Genomic DNA, 23397 nt, shown 5'->3' with positions numbered 1-23397 from the left:
ACCGCTCAAACCGTGAAGGGAAATGCAGTCACCGCCAAGGCTACAGTTCCCAGGGCCAGAGCCTGCAGGCAAAAGGGGCTCCCTCAGCATCCATCCAAGCTGGGGAGCGGGTTACCGGTGGTAAGCCACCAGAACCGAGAACATAACACAGGTGCAGGGAAAGGCAGTCACCACCAACCTACCGGGAGAAGAACCACCGCAGCCATCTGTGGGACCCGTCCATCCAGCCGTTTGTTTTACCGGAGACTTTGCATTCATCATTGGCTGAGTGAGTACCACCGTGCCGTGCGGCACCGCGCTGCCCCCGCGACCCTGCACTTCACCAGGCCCCGTAACCCACCTGCCATTCCTCCCTCACCGGGCCCCGGGACAACCAACCCCCCTACCCACGGAGGGGGAAAACAACATCTAAGCTGCTCCCTGTAATCGCTCCCGGATCCCCGTCCAGAGCAGCGGTGGTGTCACAACCTCACCACAACCGTGGGTGGCGTCACGGACAATAAATCCCCAAAACCATTCCCCCTTTTCACTCACGGGCGAGGAGCGCCGCTCAAGTCCCCGGATCCGGCCCACCGCTCGAGCCACCGAGCAGCAAGCGAAGCAGCAGCAGTGCCGGACCCGAGCGTGGTGAGTACAGCGTCCCCTCCCGCGACAGATTTATCACTCCAGTCACGGCTCTCTCCTGGGTTGGGAGTGAGGGGGTATTAGACCTAGGGCTGATCAGGAGTCAGGGCTACGCTGGCAGTCCAGACCTCTTTACTTTCAGAAGTACCTCTGGGATAGGGGACAGTTAGGGCTTCCTAGCCTGAGGGGCAGTTTAGGAGCCCCTATTCCCAATTACTACATTACCATCATTACACAGACACATTAATGGGGTGCATAATGATGAAGTTTTGGACTGTAAAGGCCCCGTGTACTATTCTTGGACAGAGGCCCTTTTCTGACGAATATGCCCCTGCTGATCAAGTTTAAGAGTCCTCATTGTCCTATTGCAGAATAATCCTCACCAAACTCTTTCTCTAAGCACACAAGATCTCATGCACGTAAGATGTCATGCACAATTTCCTCTTGAGCAATGAAAATTGCTTTATTGCTTCATATGAAATCTGATGCATATGGAATAAAACTCAACTGAATGGCTGTCCGAATGAGAACTTCTTGCCTACGTGATAGTATTAAGATTTAAATGAAGTTGTTAAAGCTATAGATAACTCCCAAATGGAGGTGGCTATGATGTGCCGAGTAACAGAATGAGGGTGATTGTCAGGGGCATCTGTGTGCATCTGCATTTAGCTACCAGTTGTATAGCTGGCCATCAGCTAGGATTCTGTAATATATACTTTACTGTGGCTTTAAGATATTTCATCTACACTAACACTTCTAAAGTACAGAGGAAATGACATTTTACACTTCCCACACCCAGAGCATGAACACTGAATTAAAGGGAATGCTAAACTGCCATTACTGATGGGACCCATTTAGCTTCAGATCACTTCACTCCGCTATTTAGGTGAGGGAAGCTGTTTAGACATAACAGTGTACTTAACTGCAATGAGATACCCATTGACTTAAGTTGGAGATACAGAAATCTTAGAGTAAAGCTTGTGATGCCCGTAATACAGCACCTGACCACTGGGGCCCCAGTTTTGATGCACCTAAGGCCTGTTTCACACGTCAGTGATTCTGGTACGTTTGTGCTTTTTTTAAACGTACCAGAATCACTGACATACGCAGACCCATTATAATGAATGGGTCTGCTCACACGTCAGTGATTTTTCACTGAACGTGTCTCCGTGCGGCGTACCCGAGTGTCCGTGATTGCTGCACGGAGACATGTCCATTTTTTTCTGGCATCACTGATGTCCCACGGACCACGCACTGGTGTGATCCGTGAAACACGTGCCAGAAAAAAACGTGCATATAAAATAAAAATCCTTTTTACTCACCCGGCTTCAGTGGCGCTCTCTGCAGCCTGTTCTGCCTGCTGCTGCTTCTGAGCTGGCTCATTACTGTCGCGCATATTCATGATGCACAACACGGCCGACCCGGAAGCAGCTGCTGCGGAGGTCAGCGCCGGCCGGATGCTGCACCGTGGGAGCGTTCAGCACCATGGAGAGCGGGAGCGGGCACAGGTGAGTTAATCTCTATGTGCAATCACGGACCACGGAGAGCGGAGCCCGGATTGCACTTAGACAACCCACGTGTGCCGCGAATCACGGCACACGGAGGGACATGTGCGTGTTTTACACGTCAGTGAGAAACGTCTGTGTTTTTCACTGACGTGTGAAACGGGCCTAATAAACATAGTCTACCAGAGCTAAAAAAACAAAGATGAAAATACAAACATATACCCTGCTGTAACTAAATAGAAGCATAGTGCATATAAATGAACATAGGGTATTTCATAAACACTTTATAATCAAAAGAGCGTAAAGCCATCCCACCGCGACAAGGTGTACCCAATCGGGACAGTACCTACACTCTCTAATATTAAAACCTTACCATGGGTCAAAACAGGCCTCATTCTGAATAAGGGCAGAGAAATGCTGAGTCCTAACTATAGGCACACAGCCAGGGGAGGCAATAGATGAAATGCCCAGCTCACTAAAAAGGGGGCCGCACCCTATGTGTACTAAATATCACCAAAAAAGGAAACCGAACAAAAGGTCATAAAAACACATAGTCTTTATTAATATTCACTTAAAAACAATTAAACATTTTATGCATATACTTTTTAAAAAACACAACCATTAGCTGGAAGAAAAGGGTATCACGAAGATAAATGTATGTTTAAACATACAAAGATATGGGTAAAGTGCAAGGGTTAAGGAAGGTTGTTTAAATGTAATTGTATGTAAGAACATCAAGCACTAGAGAAAGTGTGGCCAGAGGTCATGCCACAAAAAGTCCAGCGCCTGTTGCCACCAAAGCAGCCATTATAACCAGAGTAGTTTAATCAGACCTCAGATTACAAGTGAAATTCATAGAGGGAACAGTTCTATATAACGACAAAACAGTCAAAGTGTCAGAATCGACACAGAGATACACATGGTAGTGAAATATTTACCAGGTAGTTAGTGGAGTACTGTTTCCTAAGTTTAACGTGATGCCCACACCCTGGGGTGTGGGCGTCACGTAGTTAATATTGTAGTTAATATTGGACCCTTTTATCTGTTATAATAGTTGTTATCCACAGGCTCCTTTAACCTCATTCTATCATAAGTATAGTTAGCGCTAACCTTTGTGGGAACGGTTTACATTATTTCATTTATTTTCCTACTGAAGCCTGCTTCACACCTTACGATCCAGCACACGATATTGTATGCGATCGTACCCGCCCCCATCGTATGTGCGGCACGTTCAATTTGTTGAACGTGTCGCACAAACGAGTAACCCCCCGTCATACGTACTTACCTTCCATACAACCTCGATGTGGGCGGCGAACATCCAGTTCCTGGAGTGGGAGGGACGTTCAGTTTCACACCGACGTCACGTGGCAGCCGGCCAATAGAAGCGGAGGGGCGGAGCTGAGCGGGACGTAAACATCCCGCCCACCTCCTTCCTTCCGCATAGCCGGCGGGAGCTGCAGGACGTAGGTAAGATCTGTTCATCGTTCCCGGGGTGTCACACACTGCGATGTGTGCTACCCCGGGTACGATGAACAACCTGACGTTCAATTTTTAGGAATTGAACGACATGCATGCGATGAACGTTTTACCGTTCAATCGCAATCGCACGTAGCTGTTACATGCTACAATGTAACTTACGATGCTGGATGCGCGTCACTTACGACGTGGCCCCGCCGACACATCGTAAGATATATTGTAGCGTGTAAAGCGCCCTTTATACTTTGCCCGGTGTTCTACCTTGTTCTCTTTGATGCTCTATATGTATATGATGCACAAGAACCTGCTCTGATCACCTGCAGCTACTATAATACACTTTGAGGAGGTGTTAGTGTATATTTTCTGAGTATTTACGATTATATTTATAAGGGAGCAAAACTGTTGAAACATGTGTGAAGAAACTAGTTCTTATGAAGAATTTACATACTTTACATACATGCAATAACTGAGAACTTTTAAAATGGCAAAACTGTCAGAAAATGTTTACAACTAGCACAGTATATCACAAAAGTGAGTACACCCCTCACATTTTTGTAAATATTTTATTATATCTTTTCATGGGACAAGATATGACACTTTGATACAATGTAAAGTAATCAGTATACAGCTTGTATAACAGTATAAATTTGGTGTGTCCTCTAAATAGTGCAATACACAGCCATTATTGTCAAAACCACTGGTAACAAAAGTGAGTACACCCATAAGTGTCAGTATTTTCTATGGTCATCATTATTTTCAAGCATTGCCTTAAGGCTATGTGCCCACGTGTGTGCGCTCTGCACAGTAGCGTAACGTCACTGCATGTGCGCTTCAGAGCGCAGCTGAAAAGCTCCGTTCTGAAACTTTGGTGACTGCAGAATTTGTGTGCTCTGGATGCTGCCTCTCCCTATAGACAGAATGGAGACAGCATGCAAAGCGCACGAAAGAAGTGACATGTTGCTTTTTAGAACGCAGCGATTTGGCAGCATGCAAATCGCTGCGTTCTAAAATGCAAGGTGGGCATGGATTATGCACAATCTTCATAGATTGTGCTGGGGATGCAGGACGCATGCAGTTACACTGCAGTGCAGATCGCAGCGTAACTGCATGCAATATGCACACGTGGGCACAGAGCCTAACTCTCTCGGGCATGGAGTTCACTAGAGCTTCACAGGAGCCACTGGAATCCTCTTCCACTCCTCCATAACAACATCACAGAGCTGGTGGATGTTAGAGACCTTACGCTCCTCCACCTTCTGTCTGAGAATGCCTCACAGATGCTCAATAGAGTTTAGGTCTGGAGACATGCTAGGACAGTTCATTACCTTTAGGGTATGTGCCCATGATCAGTGTTTGCAGCGTTTTGGATGTAGTAAGTTTTCGCTGCGTCCAAAAAGCTGCGTTGTACAGTACAAGCACAGTTGATGGGATTTCTAGAAATCCTGTGCCCACTATGCTTGTTTTTTCCGCAGCAAACACTGACCTGCGGTGCGGCTTTCCAAGCCGCAGCATGTAAATTGTTTGTTGCGGATTCGCATGCGTCCTCCGTAGGGAGAACACAAGCGAAAGACCGCAGCGCACTGAACCCTGATCGTGGGTACTGATAACTGTGGTCTCCTGCGGAGGAGACTCGCGGCCCCACAGGTCAGGACCAGCTGTGTCCAGGACCAGCTGTGTCCAGGACCAGCTGTGTCCATGACGCAGTGAGTCCTGATCGTGGGCACATACTCTAACCCTCAGTTTCTTTAGCAAGAGAGGGGATCATGCTCTGCCTCACTATGTCACAGCATATGTTGGCATTTATGGTTCCCTCAATGAACTGTAGCTCCCCACAGCCCGCAGCACTCATGCAGCCCCAAACCATGACAGACCCACCATCATGCTTGAGTGTAGGCAAGACACACTTGTCTTTGTACTCCTCACATGATTGCCGCCACACATGGTTGACACCATCTGAATCAAATAATTTTATCTTGGTCTCGTAAGACCACAGGACATAGTTCCAGTAATCCCTGTTTTTTGTGTCCTTGTCTTCAGCAAACTGTTTGCAGGCTTTCCTGTCCATCATCTTTAAAAGAGGCTTCCAGCTGGGAGGGCAGCCATAAAGACCAATTTAATGCAGTGGTGGTGTTTGGTCAAAACACTAAAAGGCTGACTCCCTACCAATTTAATCCATGAGGCGATGCTGGCAGCACTTATACATCTATTTTGGAAACACCTCTGGATATGATGCTGAGCACGTGTACTCCACTTCTTTGGTCGACCATGGTGAGGCCAGTTGTGAGTGGAACCTGTCTTGTTAAACAGCTGTGTGGTCTTGGCCACCGTGCTGCAGCTCAGTTTCAGGGTGTTGCCAATATTCAGATCCTCAAAGAATTCTTTGCCATGAGATGCCATGTTGAACTTCCATTAACCAGTATGAGAAAGTGTCACAACTCCACCAGAGCCTGCTCCTGCAACATTTGCTTCTATCACCAGGCGCTGCCTTATTCACTCTGTAGGTGGTGCTGGTGATAGAGGTGAAGTCAGAGCCAGAAATTCTAAAAAGCATAGGCTCTGCCCATCTAAGGTTAGAGTGGCCTGGATCTGCAGTACTTCCCAGTCTAACACAGTGGGTGTATGTGCTGTCCAGCTGAAGTTTTCAGCTCCTATCTTCAGCCTATTAGAAGGCCCCACACCCTACTAAAGCATCCAGCTTTCTGCTGGTAGCTGCCAGATACAGCTTGTAGTTCCCTGGTTAGGTCTTGTAGTTGTCCTGCTCTGTATTGGTTTTCCTGTCTTACCTCGGTCTGTTTTTCTGACGCTTCGCCTGCCTGTCAATTTGGTATCTTGCTGTCATCTCGGTTTTGACCCAGTTCCCACACTTCTCTAATGGATCCTCATTTTGTAGTTTCCATGACCCCCAAGCTTTGACTGCCTGGTGACCATTCCTGTCCCTAGTGTGTACCTCTGGACAACAGCAATCTCCTGGACCCCGTTTAAATCCAGATTGTTGTATAAGAGTTAAAGGGTGTCAGGGTTTCTCGGGACTCTGCTAAATGGAGTGGCTTGTGCCCAGTCTGTCCGAGATAACCTTTTTGAGCTAGTGGCCTCACACAGATGTCACAGAAAGTTTGTGAGCAATGAAACCAAATTTAATACACCTGCACCCCATTTACACCTGAGACCTTGTAACACTAAAGAATATTTACAAAAATGTCAGGGGTGTACTCACTTTTGTGATATGCACTATATGCAAAGACTGTACATTTTCTGTGCTCAAAAAATTTGACCAGACACTACCTAAAAAATACTTGTTCCCCATTAGGTTTTGTGACTTGCTTACAATTCAATGCAGTCAGGTCTTACTATATTGATTCGCTCACATCTGCGTATATAAAGTCGATCCGATTCTCAGCCAGAAACGTTGGTGAGTGTCATGCATATGTCATTCTGCATGTCATGCAAGTGCTATGCAAGTGTGTGATTTTTTTTTTTCTTGCCCAGCATCCATATACTGTAACATCAGTATGACATGCATATGCAATCTGTATGCACATCGACTTTTACATGAATATTGTATGTAAACTTAAAAGCTATTTGACAGAAATGATAAAACAATCATACACTGAACAAAAATATAAACGTAACACTTTTCTTTTTGCTCCCATTTTTCATGAGCTAAACTCAGAGATCTAAGACTTTTTCTATGTACACAAAAGGCTTTTTCTCTCAAAATATTGTTCACAAATTTGTTTAAGGTCTGCAACACACATCCGTTTAAAACGTGCGTGTTTGGTCCTTTTCCGTACATACCGGAGATACGACCAAACGTGCACATATGTTTTTTTATTTTTAAAGGCACACGTGCGTGTTATTTGATCTTCCGTGTGTTCGTGTGCGTCCCACGTTTTTTGCTCCGTTTGGCACGGAAGCATGTTTGTTTTTGGGACGGATCACGCACACACGGACATAATGTTAGCCTATAGGAGTCCAAATAAAACGTTCCTTGCACGGATGTGTGGTTATGTTGTCCGTGAGAAATTTCCGTGTGTGATGCAAAATGTCGTTACTACATGTCGGAAGACAGAGTAGCAGGATGAGAATGAACTCGGGTGAACTTCACCCGACTTCATCCTCATACCGCGGCTCTGTCTGTGTCGAGTACTGATTAGCAGTCACCTGTGAAGGATTCACCGGTGACCGCTAATCCCTTGTGAAACTTAACTGACATGTGTTTGTGTTGTCTGTGTGAAATGTCCGTGTGTGATGCAAAATGTCGTTACTACATGTTGGAAGACAGAGTAGCGGGATGAGAATGAACTCGGGTGAACTTCACCCGACTTCATTGTCATGCCGCGGCTCTGTCTGTGTGCCTTGTACTAATTAGCGGTCACCTGTGAAGGATTCACCGGTGACCGCTAATCCCCCGAGTGACTGAAGTGTCCCCCCCGCTCTCATACTCACCGATCCCCGATCACCGGCGCTGCACGGCGTTCACACTGCTCCGGCGGCTTTTTCTAATTTGAAAAAGCCGGCCGCTCATTAAACAATCTCGTATTCCCTGCTTTCCCCGCCCACCGGCGCCTATGATTGGTTGCAGTGAGACACGCCCCCACGCTGAGTGACAGGTGTCTCACTGCACCCAATCACAGCAGCCGGTGGGCGTGTCACTATGGAGTATAGAAATAAATAAATAATTAAAAAAAACGTCGTGCGGTTCCCCCCAAATTTAATATTAGCCAGATAAAGCCATACGGCTGAAGGCTGGTATTCTCAGGATGGGGAGCTCCACGTTATGAGGAGCCCCCCAGGCTAACAATATGTCAGCAGCCGCCCAGAATGGCCGCATACATTAGATGCGACTGTTCTGGGACAGTACCCGGCTCTTCCCGATTTGCCCTGGTGCGTTGGCAAATCGGGGTAATAAGGAGTTATTGGCAGCCCATAGCTGCCACTAAATCCTAGATTAGTCATGTCAGGCGTCTCCCCGAGATACCTTCCATGATTAATCTGTAAATTACAGTAAATAAACACACACCTGATAAATCCTTTATTAGAAATAAAAAACGCAAACACATTCCCTGGTTCACCAATTTAATCAGCACCAGAAAGCCCTCCATGTCCGGCGGAATCCATGATGATCCAGCGTCGCTTCCAACTCTGCTGCATGAAGGTGACAGGAGCTGCAGAAGACACCGCCGCTCCTGTCACCTCCACGTAGCAAATGAAGAGAGCTGCGCGATCAGCTGAGCTGTCACTGAGGTTACCTGGATCCAGCGGTGAATGCAGCGGTGGCCGCGAGTAACCTCAGTGACAGTTCAGCTGATCGCGCTACTCACCGCCGCTCCTGTCAGCTCCACGCAGCTAATGAAAAGAGCCGCGCGATAAGCTGAGCTGTCACTGAGGTTACCTGGATCCAGCGGTGGATGCAGCGGTGGCCGCAAGTAACCTCAGTGACAGCTCAGCTGATCGCGCTATTCCCTTCATTAGCTGCGTGGAGCTGACAGGAGCGGCGGTGAGTAGCGCGATCAGCTGAGCTGTCACTGAGGTTACCCGCGGCCACCGCTGCATCCACCGCTGGATCCAGGTAACCTCAGTGACAGTTCAGCCGATCACGCGGCTCTCTTCATTTGCTGCGTGGAGGTGACAGGAGCGGCGGTGTCTTCTGCTGCTCCTGTCACCTTCATGCAGCAGAGCTGGAAGCGACGCTGGATCATCCTGGATTCCGCCGGACATGGAGGGCTTTTTGGGGCTGATTAAATTGGTGAACCAGGGAATGTGTTTGTGTTTTTTATTTCTAATAAAGGATTTTTCAGGTGTGTGTTTATTTACTGTAATTTACAGATTAATCATGGAAGGTATCTCGGGGAGACGCCTGACATGATTAATCTAGGATTTAGTGGCAGCTATGGGCTGCCAATAACTCCTTATTACCCCGATTTGCCAACGCACCAGGGCAAATCGGGAAGAGCCGAGTACTGTCCCAGAACAGTCGCATCTAATGTATGCGGCCATTCTGGGCGGCTGCTGACTGATATTGTTAGGCTGGGGGGCTCCCCATAACGTGGAGCTCTCAAACCTGAGAATACCAGCCTTCAGCCGTATGGCTTTATCTGGCTGGTATTAAATTTGGGTGGAACCGCACGCCGTTTTTTTTAATTATTTATTTATTTCTATACTCCATAGTGACACGCCCACCGGCTGCTGTGATTGGGTGCAGTGAGACACCTGTCACTCAGCGTGGGGGCGTGTCTCACTGCATCCAATTATAGGCGCCGGTGGGCGGGGAAAGCAGGGAATACGAGATTGTTTAATGAGCGGCTGGCTTTTTCAAATTAGAAAAAGCCGCCGGAGCAGTGTGAATGCCGTGCAGCGCCGGTGATCGGGGATCGGTGAGTATGAGAGCGGGGGGGACACTTCAGTCACTCGGGGGATTAGCGGTCACCGGTGAATCCTTCACAGGTGACCGCTAATTAGTACAAGGCACACAGACAGAGCCGCGGCATGACAATGAAGTCGGGTGAAGTTCACCCGAGTTCATTCTCATCCCGCTACTCTGTCTTCCAACATGTAGTAACGACATTTTGCATCACACACGGACATTCCACACAGACAACACAAACACGTCAGTTAAGTTTCACAAGCACACACGGACATTTCACACGCACATACGGCTAGAATACGGGATACATACGCAGACCACACATACCATAAAAACGGACCTAAAAAACGGAAAACGGATCCGAAAAACGTCCCGTTTTACACGGACGTGGTTTCACGGATGTGTGCTTTAGGCCTAAATCTGTGTTAGTGAGCACTTCCCCTTTGCGGAGATAATCCACCCACCTCACAGGTGTGGCAAATCAAGATGCTGATTAGACAGCGTGATTATTGCACAGATGTGCCTTAGGCTGGCCAGAATAAAAAGCCATTCTAAAATGTAAGAAAACCAGTCAGTATCTGGTGTGACCACCATTTGCCAGACTGCTATCTGCCGTGTACAGTGAAAACCAGGTTTTATCTGGGAAGAAACTTCTCCAATGTGCCAGACACCACTGAATGTTAGAATTGTCCACTCAAGTCGGAGTCAGGTTGAGACCCCGATGAGGACGACAAGTATGCAGATGAGCTTCCTTGAGATGGTTTCTGACAGTTTGTGCAGAAATTGTTTGGTTATTCAAGCCGATTGTTGGAGCAGCTGTCCAGGTGGCTGATCTTAGACAATCTTAGAGGTGAAAATGCTGGATTTGGAGTTCATGGGCTGGTGTGGTTACACGTGGTCTGCGGTTCTGAGGGCAGTTGAGCATACTGCCAAATTCTCTAAAAACGCCATAGAGTTGGCTTATGGTAGAGAATTTCATGGACAATAGCTCTAGTGCAATCCTACAGTCTGCATGCCAATTGCACGCTCTCTTAAAACTTGTGGCATTGGGCTGTGTGATAAAGCTTGACATTTTAGAGTGGCCTTTTGTTTTGGCCAGCCAAAGGCACACCTGTGTAGTAATCATGCTGCATAATCACCATGTTGATATGCCATATCTGTAAGGTGGATGGATTATCTTGGAAAAGGAGAAGTGCTCACACAGATTTAGAAAAATGTGTGAACAATATTTGAGAGAAAAAGGCCTATCGTGTACATAGAAAAAGTCTTTGATCTTTGAATTAAGCTCTTGAAAAGCAAAAGCATAAAATTAAATTTCCATCTCCAAAAAGCTTGTCAGCAGAAGTGCTCTAAAATTTCCTGGTAGATGGCTGCGCTGACTTTGGTCTTGATATAACACAGTGGACCTACACCAGCAGATGACATGGCTCCCCAAAACCATCACTGACTGTGGAATCATCACACTTTCTGACATCAACTCTAATCTCAGCACCAGGACAATCAGGAAGAGCCAGAATTGGTATATCTAATGTGATGCTCCACTTCTGGGGTGGCTGCGGACTGGTATTTTAGGCTGGGAAAGGCCCAATAGCCATGGACCTTCCCAGCCTGAATATGATCTAGCAGCTGTCTGTTTTACTTTTGCTGGTTATCAAAAATAGAGGGGACCCCAGGTTTCTTTTAAAATTATTTACTTATTAGGTTAAACAAGCATAAAAAGCTCTAGAATAAACTCAACATGAAGGGCACTAGAGGGGGGAAGTTTCTAAAATGTAGGGGAGTATCTATTCTATCTATGTAGCTATATCTTTATATAAGGTTTTTTTTTCCTGTGAGATGTGTGCGTAAATATCGTATGGTCTATGTGCCGACCGATTTTTTTATCGCACCCACTGACTTGCATTGGCAAGTCTCGTCTGATATATGCAACCATACGAAGTATGCTGTGATTTTTTTCCTCAAACAGATAACAACTAAGGAAAACTCACAGATGAACACTGCCTCATTGAATAAAAGGGGTGCGTGTGTAAAGCGATTTTTTTTTTTTGTATTGCATAGCGCTTGGCGTTTCGCAGATGTGAGTGAACCCTAAGATGTTTTTTGTTAGTAAATTCCTTGGTTAGATTGCTTGGATAACTGATAAACTGCCAGGAAATGTGAAGCAATGTGATTTATACCTGGATGAACCTGTCTGACGATTAGATGTGACCATTCAGCACGTAACACACAATCATTACTGTAAAAGTCTGTTTACTCAGATTTGTTTTAGTGCTGTCCACACTTCATTCTGTAAATGTTGCTATGCAATTGGAGATCTTTAGCTTTATGCTCTTCTTACATTTAGTTTTAGTTACCTGTATCTACACATAGGGTGAGCTTAAAGTCATGGAAAAGAATGAAGTCATATGCCACATTTCAATATTTACCTCGTATCCCGTAATGGCTATTTGGTGCATTGAGTCATTCACAGATTTTATGATATCCAACACAGTTGCAAGTGCTTCTTCTAACTCAGCCGTTCCTTCAGAATTCTTGCTACACTTAAGCATTTCCTATAGTGAAAAATAGATCAATTGGAATCAATGAAGTGATGTAGTGATCATATCATTGGTTTACACTTACAATCCTGTTTACAATGCCGCACACATTGAAAATACAAAAAAAAAATTTTTAATAACTGAAAAAAATATAAATTATTAATGTTTCAATGTCTTGTTTCAATATTATCATTTGATTTTAATGGAGCAAACTATGAAAAAATAATTGAAAAAGTTTGATATTTTCCACTTTTAAACACTAGGGGGAGCAGCTGCTGAAAACTAAGTGTAAAACCAGCTTGGAATATAACCATGGGCGTACCCAGCGAGGGGCGGAGGGGGGCAGCTGCCCCCCCCTAGAAGCAGGGGCACGGTGTAGTGGGCCGGTGCCTGTAGTGGGCCGCTGTATCTGCAGCCACCGGCGCGCTGGTCAGCACTGTGTGCATGCCGGGCACACTAACTGCAGCAGGAGGCAGCGCGCTGTGCTGTGCCGGCCCTGCTGTGTAATGTGTGCTGGCATGCACACAGTGCAGAGGAGCGCGCCGGTGACTGTAGCTTCCTCCTTCTTCCTATTCAAATGTATTTGTGTCTTTCAGATGTAAATACATTTGAACAGCACGCCGGGACTGGGCCCCGCCCCTGACGTGCAGCAACGTGATGAGATCAGCACCTTGCTGACGTCATCACAGTGCTGCGGGCGCCGGGACACAGGAGACATCAGGATCAGGAAGATGTAAGCGCTCCATGGAGGAGCCGAAGAGACAGGTGTAATTAATGGAGATGTGTGGGGAGGGGCTGAGGACACATAACGGGGAACATTTGTGAAGGAGACACAGCTTTGTGACAGGCAGAGGAGGAGCACTGTATTCTGAGGGAGGGGGGGGAGGCAGGAGTGTGTAGTGATGGGGTAGTGTAATTTGTGTCTGCAGGGGGTGATGGGGGGTGCAATGTATTATGTCTGGGGAGGGGGTAATGGAGGGTGCATTGTATTGTGTGTGGGGGGAGGGGAAATGGAGGGTGCACTGTATTGTGTGTGTGTGTGTGTGTGTGTGTGTGTGTGTGGGGGGGGGGTACATTGTAATGTGTGTGTGTAGGGGGTGATGGGGGGGTGCATTGTGTGTGTGTGTGTGTGTGTAGGTGGTGATGGGGGGTGCATTGTGTGTGTGTGTGTGTGTATGTGTGTAGGGGTGAGGAGGGTGCATTGTATTGTGTGTGTGTGTGTAGGGGGTGATGGGGGGTGTATTGTGTGTATGTGTAGGGGGTGATGGGGGGGTGCAGTGTGTGTGTGTGTGTGTGTGTGTAGGGGGTGATGGGGGGGTGCATTGTGTGTGTATGTGTGGGGGGCTGCATTGTGTGTGTGTGTGTGCGTGCGTGTAGGGGGTGATGGGGGGTGCATTGTGTGTGTGTGTGCGTGTGTAGGGGGTGATGGGGGGTGCATTGTGTGTGTGTGTAGGGGGTGATGGGGGGTGCATTGTGTGTGTGTGTAAGAGGTGATAGGGGTGCAGTGTATGTGTGTGTGTGTAGGGGTGATGAGGGTGCATTGTATTGTGTGTGTAGGGGGTGATGGGGGGTGTATTGTGTGTATGTGTAGGGGGTGATGGGGGGGTGCAGTGTGTGTGTGTGTGTGTAGGTGGTGATGGGGGGGTGCATTGTGTGTGTGTGGGGGGGGGCTGTATTGTGTGTGTGTGTGTGTGTGTGTGTGTGTGTGTGTGTGTGTGTGCGTGTAGGGGGTGATGGGGGTGCATTGTGTGTGTGTGTGTGTGTGTGTAGGGGGTGATGGGGGGTGGATTGTGTGTGTGTGTGTGTGCGTGTGTGTGTGTGTAGGGGGTGATGGGGGTGCATTGTGTGTGTGTGTGTGTGTGTGTAGGGGGTGATGGGGGGTGCATTGTGTGTGTGTGTGTGTATGTGTGTGTGTGTGTGTGTGTGTGTGTAGGGGGTGATGGGGGGGTGCATTGTTTTGTGCGTGTGTGTGTAGGGGGTGTGCATTGTATTGTGTGTGTGTTTGGAGGGTGATGGGGGGTGCATTGTATTGTGTGCGTGGGGAGATGGTAATGGGGGGTGCATGGTATTTGCGTGTGTGTGTGTGTATGTAGTGGATGATGGGAGGATGTATTACATTGTGTGTGTGGGGGGAGGGGTAATGGAGCGTGCATTGTATTGTGTGTGTATGTCTGTGTGTGTGTGTGTGTGTGTGTGTGAGGGTAATGGGGGTGCATTATAGTGTGTGTGTGTGTGTGTGCATGTGTGTGTGGAGAGGGGCGCGGAGTCATTAATCGAGCTATAATTACATTTAATTCTCTTAAAATTTTCGTTTCATTCACCTTTTCCGTTCTAATATTTTACAACCTGAACGACCATGGCTTGCCTCCCCCTAGTTTTGATCCTGGGTACGCCCATGATTATAACTGCAGTAAAAGTGGGTGCAATCTCCTCTCATTTGTGTGATATCACCTCCCCCTCCCCTTCTGGGTGTTTCCAAAAGGATAAGGGAGGATGAAATGTAGGATCACAGTGCGGAACTATTGCTCTGCACCCCCACCTAGCATTATGTAGTTCATTATAGCATTATACGCCCCACCGTGTACTGAATAAATACATACTCACTTCTCCTTGGTCCCCCGCCACTGCTCCTCGTTCGCCTGCTGTGTCTGTGCTCTTCACATCTCAGCACAGCAGGCGAACAGTTGTGACAACACCACTGTGCTGAGCTGTCAGAGAGCAGTACAGACAGAGCAAGACAATATTGAGAGGGAGCGTTGCATTCCGCCTCATTATTGCTTTCAAAGATCGGCATCTTTGATGTCGATACATTTGAAAGTGCGATCTTGGGTGGGGATCCCAGTGCTGGTTCTGACAAAGCGGTCAACCGCCGCTGGGCCCCACCAGCTCACGGGCCACATAGCACTTGCATTGCCTACCTCTATTGGCGGTATACCACTGCCACTGAAGACACTAGAATGTATGGGCTGCAGTCAGGACCTGGAAGGAGCCCGTACATTCTAGGCTCGACCCTCCTGTCAGCCCAGTGTCACTGCTCGACTAGCGCTGAACACAGAGTGGGTGACAGGGGAAAAGTGCAGCACACAGCATACACTGTGGTCTCTAGAAAGATGGCGCCGATCTCCTCCCTCTGCTGTGATCTGGACAGCCCAGGGGACATGTTCAGGTCACAGCAGGAAGCAGTCTCAGTGTAAAAGATAGGGTCGGAGCCCGACTATCAGCCCTGATGCACAAGGCCCGTTGTATTTCAGGTGAGTAACTGTTGATACACACAGCAAATCCAAGCTGGTATCCCCCAGTATCTGAGTAAAAATAGAATTAAAGAAAAAACTAAATAAACAATGAATTTAATTTTGTATTAAAAATAATTGATTCCATAATCACCATTATTAATACAAAAATGTAACAAAACACGGAACTTTCCCTTTTAGGCCAGTGTGCCTTTCTGTACAGTAGGCAGATTCCTCTTCTTGTGCTTCTTTTTTGTCAAAGGGTTGCTGCTGGAGCTGTTCTAATGGATGATTACTGAACATGTGAACTCAGCCTTGTTCTGTTTATACACAATAGCTAAACGCATATGACATTTGTATACAAAATCTTTGAGCACTATGAGTATAATGCTATTGTCATAGTAAGTTGTTTCTAGAAAATTCTAATCACGAGAAATGTGTGAGTGACCTTTTTGACTTTTGATACCTATAGAAGTTGATTTAATGTAAAACAACAGAGTTGTCCCTACTGTTAAAAATTGTTTTCAAATATAATCATTAAAAAAAATTGAATCGAATAAAAAATGCTCGTGGGCCTAGAATAAGGTGTTTTTTTTAATACAATAGTAATTTTGTACAAGTTTTTTCCACAATACATAAGTAAACCATAAACATTTCTTACACAACAAAAAAGACAAATTCTGAACACCAAAGTAGGAGGAAGAAAAGTGGGAGGATAAAGAGGAAACAAATAATAATAAGGATGTTAAAGGGAACCTGTCAGGTCTCTTATACCCTCCAACCCAGCAGCATTCACATCTGTAAGAATTCCCTGCCTAACCAAATGTCTATTTACTAAAATCAATGTTAAAAAAGCATTTATAAAAATGTTCCTATGCTAAATAAGCCTTTAACTAGTCAAAGGGGTGTTAGTTCCCTAGACTAGTTGGCCCTCTTTCTATGTTATCACGCAGTTGTAGATGTGATAACATGATTTCTACAGGCAGCTCCTGGAAATCTTGCGCACGCGTGCGTTCCATTTCAGTAGCATCACTGCGCCTTAGAAGCTGGGTGTTTGCTTCCCAGCTTCAGAGAAGCGCACGGTGCATAATCGGAAGTGCAGAAGCTGTTCTTCCGATCATTCATAGAGCGCCTCTCTGAAGCCAAGAAGCGAACAACCTGCTTTGGAGGTGCATTGACGCTGCCTGCCAAATTGAGCCGCTTGCATGTGCAAGATTTCGAGGAGCTGCGATGATGCCAGTGTGGGGCCCCGAGGCTCGGTGTCGGTGCAGCGGTGCATTACCTTCAGGGACTCCACGCGGCTGGATCTCGTCACAGGTAGGAAATCCTCTATTTTGATTGTCGTGACGCCACTCTCAGAATTGCGGTCAATGGGGACCGACACTGCAGGTTAGGGGTGCCTGGGGCTGATAGTAGGTGCAGTCAGTTGTAATAGCCTCCTGAGAGTGAGGCATGCCCCAGGGTCCCGTGTAGGTGTGTGGAACTACAAGTCGCAGAATGACTCACACGCGCAAGCAGGATGTCTTTCAGGGATTTTACTCACTGATGGTGGCAGGGTGAGTAACCCGGGCGTAGCTGGGATGAACCAGGCTGGAACCAGGTGTCCTTCAGGCTGACTTATGAGGGTGGCTACCAACTCGCCTTCCTTAGCCCGTTGTGTTTTTGGGTAACCCCTGCTTGAAGCCCTGCTGGGGTCGCCCAGGGAAGTTGCTGGTGCCTCTCTCCCCTTCTTTTTGGCCCGTTTGCTTGTAGCCTGGACCAGGTCACTCCGGCTGCTTGCCTCCTGTGAACTATGGGCCCTCACTTTGCTACGTGGCTGCGGACTCTGTAGTGTTGTCTTGGGGGTGTAAAGTGCCCCCTCATGCAGGTTTGGCGAAGGACAGGTGGATCTATCCCTGCACTGGGACCTGCTACCCGTTTGGGCCTGGTATCTCCCTGACAGTCTCCTTACTTTCCACTCCGTTGCTCTCTCTTTAGCTGTGTGTGGATTTCGGGCAGCACTCCCAGGTGACCGTTCTCCCCCGTCGGTAGTCACTGCGCGTACGTTGTCAGAATTGTGTAGAGCTACAGGGTCTGCTTCTGCCCTCCCTGAACTTCACCACTCAACTGTCCTCGGCTCACTCTTCCCTCCTCTCCTGTTCTTGCCTACGTCACCTAGCAACCAGGCTCTCTACCACACCCCTCGAGTGGAGATGGAGGCTTCGCCCCCTCCACCCCTCGAGTGGAGATGGAGGCTTCGCCCCCTCCTGGGATCCCCAGGGGTCCTCTCAAAGGTAAATGTGTGAGACCTGATCACTATGCGCCTGTGTAGTCACACCTCGGTCAGCCTTCTGGATTACCTGTTTTGTACTGTCCCCAGCATGGGTGCAGTACTCAGTGGTGCCTGACCAGGTCAGGGGCGCCACACCAGCTTGTTGAAATCATGTTATCACGCCCACAGGAGCTTGATAACATGGAAAGTGGGACGACTAGTCTGGGGAACTAACGCCCCTTCGACTAGTCAAAGGTCCTAATTAGCATAGGAACAGGGCAGTTTATAAATGCTTTTTCAAAACATTGATTTTAGTAAATAACATTATACAGGGCTGGTTAGGCAGGGAACTTTGGCATACACGTGTGAATGCTGCTGGGCTTGAGGGGAAAATGGATTTGACAGGTTCCCTTTAAATACTTATTATGTCTTTTGGATTCCTTCTCAAAATGTCCACCTAATGTGTCTAGTGCTGTATTCACATACTGTACATGCTATATTCAGAAGCATAGTCCCAATGTCCAAATCCTACCGGCAGAGCAGTGATTTCGGCTACTATGCAGGGCAGCACATGAGAAAAGCCAAGCCCGCACGCCTGACCCAAAGGGGCTCCAGGGAGGGCGAACATGACTGAGGAGGGATGCTAGGCCTGAGGGTTAGCGAAGGGTAAAGGTGTAGTGCTTTTTGTGCGGGAAAGTGTGGGGTGGAGTTATGGGGGTTATGGGGCCATGTGGTCAGGGAGTGGTCAGTTGTGGGATGGATAAATAGAGCAGAACTGTGGGGGTGTGGTCATTCCTTACCTAGCAGACATCTGGAATCGTCCTGCCCTCCCGCCCCTAATTTTAGGGTCTTCTGGAGATTGACATGGAGAAATGAAGATAATTGACCTTGTCGCAGCAGTCGGCGGAAGGAGGGGAGTATTTGAAGACGGTGGATTGCACAAAGAGCAAGGGGGGAACCCAGTGCAGGAATGAGTTACCCCTGGTGGTGCAATGGTATACTTGGTTAAGGTGGATCCCTGCTGTGCTGGGTCACAGTGGGGCATGTTAACGTGGGTCCCTGCTGGTCTGGGTCCCAGCGGGACATTGGTTGGGCAACACTCGGCTGGGTGTCCTCGAGCCGGTGTAGTGCAGCTGAGGGCACATGGTGGAGCTGGTGTTGCAATCATGTACAATGGACTCTTCATTTACCCCCCCTCCTTTGCTGGTGGTTATGTTTATGGAATATTACTATGTTTATGGATGAAATGTTATTGCTTGTTTGTGTTAATAAACGGGGCTGCTGTGGCCTTTTACATCCAATGTCATGTCTTATTTTGGGTTAAGAAGGGGAAAGTGTGGGTTTTCGGTTGGGTCATTACGGCAAGGCCGTCAGTCAGACTTTCCTAAGTCATAGCTTTTCTCTCTAGCAGTATGAAATCTAAACTAACAAAATGTCCATCAACACACATACAATTTAAAAGAAATATAGAATAATAATTATAATCTTTATTTCTATAGCGCCAACATATTCTGTAGTGTTTTACAATTCAGAGGTTCATATACAAACAAGTAACAGTTATAGAAGATACAGCAATTAGGGAAAAAATAGAAAATGTAACAAGCCCACACGGCAGTATATAATAGCTTTTGTGCACAACCAGATTCCACAGGTTGTAGGGTCACTATGTACGGTAGCTCCACTAAGTGTGAATTTGAAGTATTTGTATTTCTACTATAAGTAAAGGAGGACAGCGGCCGGGGAATGAAGAAGAACTTGAAAGATGAGTAAAAATTCAAATTTTTTAACTCACAACAGATCATTTTTCTTCGGGAAAGCCCCATTTACAAATGTTAAAGGGCATTTCCTTTCTCTGCCCACCTATGAATATGTTTACTTTAATTTCCTTTTTGTAAATATTAAAGGAAAAGTTTAAAACTCATCTGTAGTAGAAAACAAAACTGACTGGGCAATGATTGCCTTAGCATTGGTTAGTATGTTCCTAGTGACATATTGGTGTTAGTGATGCTGTTGGTAACCTGGTGACATTGTAGTCAGCATCTCCAACAACTGAAACAAGTCCTGGCAGGCTTTTTATTAACTATCTCATAATGAATATTAGTTTTGTAAAGAGAAGCTATACAGTATTGAAAGCGCAGAGCCCGGCGGCACGATTGCAGCAAAGCATGCCTTTCTCCGCAACAAAGACGATACACAGTATGAAAAGCGGGTGATTGATAGATCTGTCACAAAGTATACAGAGAAAAACATACCTGTATACATCTGCAATTGTGCAGCCAGGCTACAATTAATGTGGTTTGGACACCATCAACCTAGTGACGGTTCTCTTTAAATTACCATATCCCAGTAAGACATTTTTTATTGCCCCATATAAGCTTTAATAAAAAATACAGAGATTAATACGGCACTCATTAAAGAAAGGTCCAGTGTAGAACAAGTCCCAGGAAGTTAAATCTAAAATGGAATTTCGAGCTCCATAGGGTTTCAATGATAGAAATGTTAAATGACCCCTCTCTGGGACTACTAGTGTTAATCCACCAGTACAATCTTCAGAGAGGTCACAAGAGATGGGAGAAGGGGAACACAGATAGAACAGATTTTCATGTTTCGGCGATGTGCCTTATTCAAGGTCTGGAGATCTTAATGACAGATTAAACAATAAGTTTTACATTTACATTCCTGGGACTTGTTGTTCTACATGGGATCCTTTCTGCGCATGCTCTGAAGTGGCTTCTGCTCAGATCTTATGCATGCAAGAAGTCCCAAACTCTGGACACAGGATTTCCAGATTGGTGAGCTGACTACACTTGTTTATTTCGATCAAAGCCTATACAAGCGCCATACTGAGAGATATAGAGAATACAATTTAATTCTGCTATATTCATACAGATTCATACAAAACGTTATCACTTCTAGAGCAGAGTATATCTGTATGCATTACTGCAGGAAGCATTATGAAATGTAGTGTCAAGAAAAAACCATTTACATACACAATTTCAATATTGATATGGAAACATTCTAATAGATGTACTGAGTCGTGCATTGAAAACATTTTTAGGCTCCTTTCAGACGTCCGTGTTTCAGGTACGTGTGACATCCGTGTTTAACGCGTATGCCACACCTACTAATGTTATTATATAGTGTTACCCACATGTGCGTGTTTTCACACGCACCATGTGGCCCCACGTGACCTCGCATACACACATGCAGACATGTCCGTTTTTCTCTGGCAGCACGAGTATCACACATACCACACACTGATGTGATCCGTGTGACATCAGTGTGACACGTACCGGAGAAAGTAATTGCCTTTGAAATAAAATTAATTTCTATACTTACCTGTCTCCAGCATTGCTATTGTCGGCACTGCTGTCATTTGCTTCTAACCCCTGCTCATTATACTCAATGAATATACACTGCACCGAGGACCTGGAAGCAGCAGCAGCACCGGAGACATCAGTATCGGGGACAGCATAGCCGGGGACAGGTGAGTATACATCAGTGTGTGCAGTGATGTCAGTAGGTCATCAGAGTATCCAAAGAACTCAGATGACATTCTGACGACACCCCCATAGCGACAGGGACTTCATGGGTTCATCTGAGTTCATTGTGACCTCCGCGACACCCGGGGGTGTCGTCAGAAGGTCATTGAAGTTCATTGTGAACTCCAATTAACCCGTGATGTCAGTGCCGCACCCGAACACTCTAATAAGGGTATCCCTGCGGTGACTTGGGCTGACCTTATGAGGTCCAAGTCACCGCAGGGAAGCACACACACACACTGATAAGGGCACCCCTGCGGGGACCTGGGCTGACCTTATGAGGTCTAGGTCACCGCAGGGAAGCACACACACTGCTGAAGGCACCCCTGTGGTGACCTGGGCTGACCTTATGAGGTCCAGGTCACCGCAGGGATGCAAACACAGCAGTGTGTGTGCCTGCAGGGGCTGCTCTCACAATCAATGGGGAACATTTGGTTCTCCATTGAATGTGCCAGCAGTATGGGACCGATGTGCGCCCCACCTAATTGGATTACGGCAGACCAGGATTAGGGCTTTGACATGGAAATAATTTGGAAAAGAGTGTGTCTCTTGTCTTTATTCATTGAGTAATTTTCTCTTTTTATGTCTTTTCCGGTTTGCTTTTGGGGAACGTAGCGGGATCTCAACATGAATTACAACGAACCTTGTGTATTTTTTTATTTATAAAAATCAAATAAATTGGTGAATGAGGCCTGGAGTCAGGGGGTTGCTGTTCAAATAAACTTTTTTATTCTCCTTTCAACTACTGGGTTACTAATGGGAGTATCTGCTAGATGCCACCCATTACTAAATACCAGGGCTTGATGCAAGCCAGAGCTGGCATCAACCCCACAAAAATTACCCCATTTGCCAATGCACCAGGGCAACGGGAAGAGCAAGGTCCATAACCAGAATTGGCGCATCTAATGGATGTGCCATTTTTGGGGCGGCTGTGGGCTACTATTGTTAGGCTGGAAAGGGCCAAATAACCATGGCCCTTCCCACCCTAATAATATCAGCCCCCGCTGTCTGCTGTACCTTGGCTGGTTTTAGTAAAATGGAGGGGACCCCACATCATTTTTTATTTTTTTAATCTAAAAATTAAAAAAATAAGCGTGGGCTCCCCTCTATTTTTCATAACCAGCTAAGTTACAGCAGACAGGTGAGGGTTGAAGCCTGCAGCTGCTGCTGCTCCTGTGCTGGGTATGAAAATTGGGGGGGACCCCACGGAATTTTTTTTTTTAAATTAAAAAATAAAAATGCTGTAAAACAGCTGTCCAAGCTAGCTACCTCAATATCTATTGAGCTATTCCATCTGTTCTTTCTTTTTGTCTATTTTACATGTTCTTTCTTATTTTCTTTCTTTATATCTCTCTATCTATCTATCTATCTATCTATCTACAGTCATATGAAAAAGTTTGGGCACCCCTATTAATGTTAACCTTTTTTCTTTATAACAATTTGGGTTTTTGCAACAGCTATTTCAGTTTCATATATCTAATTATTGATGGACTGAGTAATATTTCTGGATTGAAATGAGGTTTATTGTAATAACAGTAAATGTGCAATCTGCATTTAAACAAAATTTGACCGGTGCAAAAATATGGCCACCTCAACATAAAAGTGACATTAATATTTTGTAGATCCTCCTTTTGCAAAAATAACAGCCTCTAGTCGCTTCCTGTAGCTTTTAATGAGTTCCTGGATCCTGGATGAAGGTATATTTGACCATTCCTGTTTACAAAACAATTCCAGTTCAGTTAAGTTTGATGGTCGCCGAGCATGGACAGCACGCTTCAAATCATCCCACAGATTTTCAATGATATTCAGGTCTAGAGACTGGGATGGCCATTCCAGAACATTGTAATTGTTCCTCTGCATGAATGCCT

General features: G+C 46.3%; 1 protein-coding gene across 5 annotated transcripts in view; it reads right to left on the bottom strand.

Annotated features, from left to right (window-relative positions):
- MCF2L2 (MCF.2 cell line derived transforming sequence-like 2) overlaps nt 1-23397 on the bottom strand; it is a 644468-nt gene that overhangs the window by 140634 nt on the left and 480437 nt on the right. For all 5 annotated transcript variants that reach the window (XM_075340561.1, XM_075340557.1, XM_075340558.1 and 2 more), the window contains exon 21: nt 12396-12521. In XM_075340561.1, coding sequence (XP_075196676.1) covers nt 12396-12521 — 126 coding nt within the window. The remainder of the gene's footprint in view (nt 1-12395; nt 12522-23397) is intronic.

The sequence above is a fragment of the Anomaloglossus baeobatrachus genome, chromosome 3 (genome assembly GCF_048569485.1).
Source record: "Anomaloglossus baeobatrachus isolate aAnoBae1 chromosome 3, aAnoBae1.hap1, whole genome shotgun sequence".
Lineage (NCBI taxonomy): Eukaryota > Metazoa > Chordata > Amphibia > Anura > Aromobatidae > Anomaloglossus > Anomaloglossus baeobatrachus.
The sequence above is the reverse complement of the archived record's forward strand: the minus strand, read 5'-3'. Positions and strand labels throughout refer to the sequence as shown.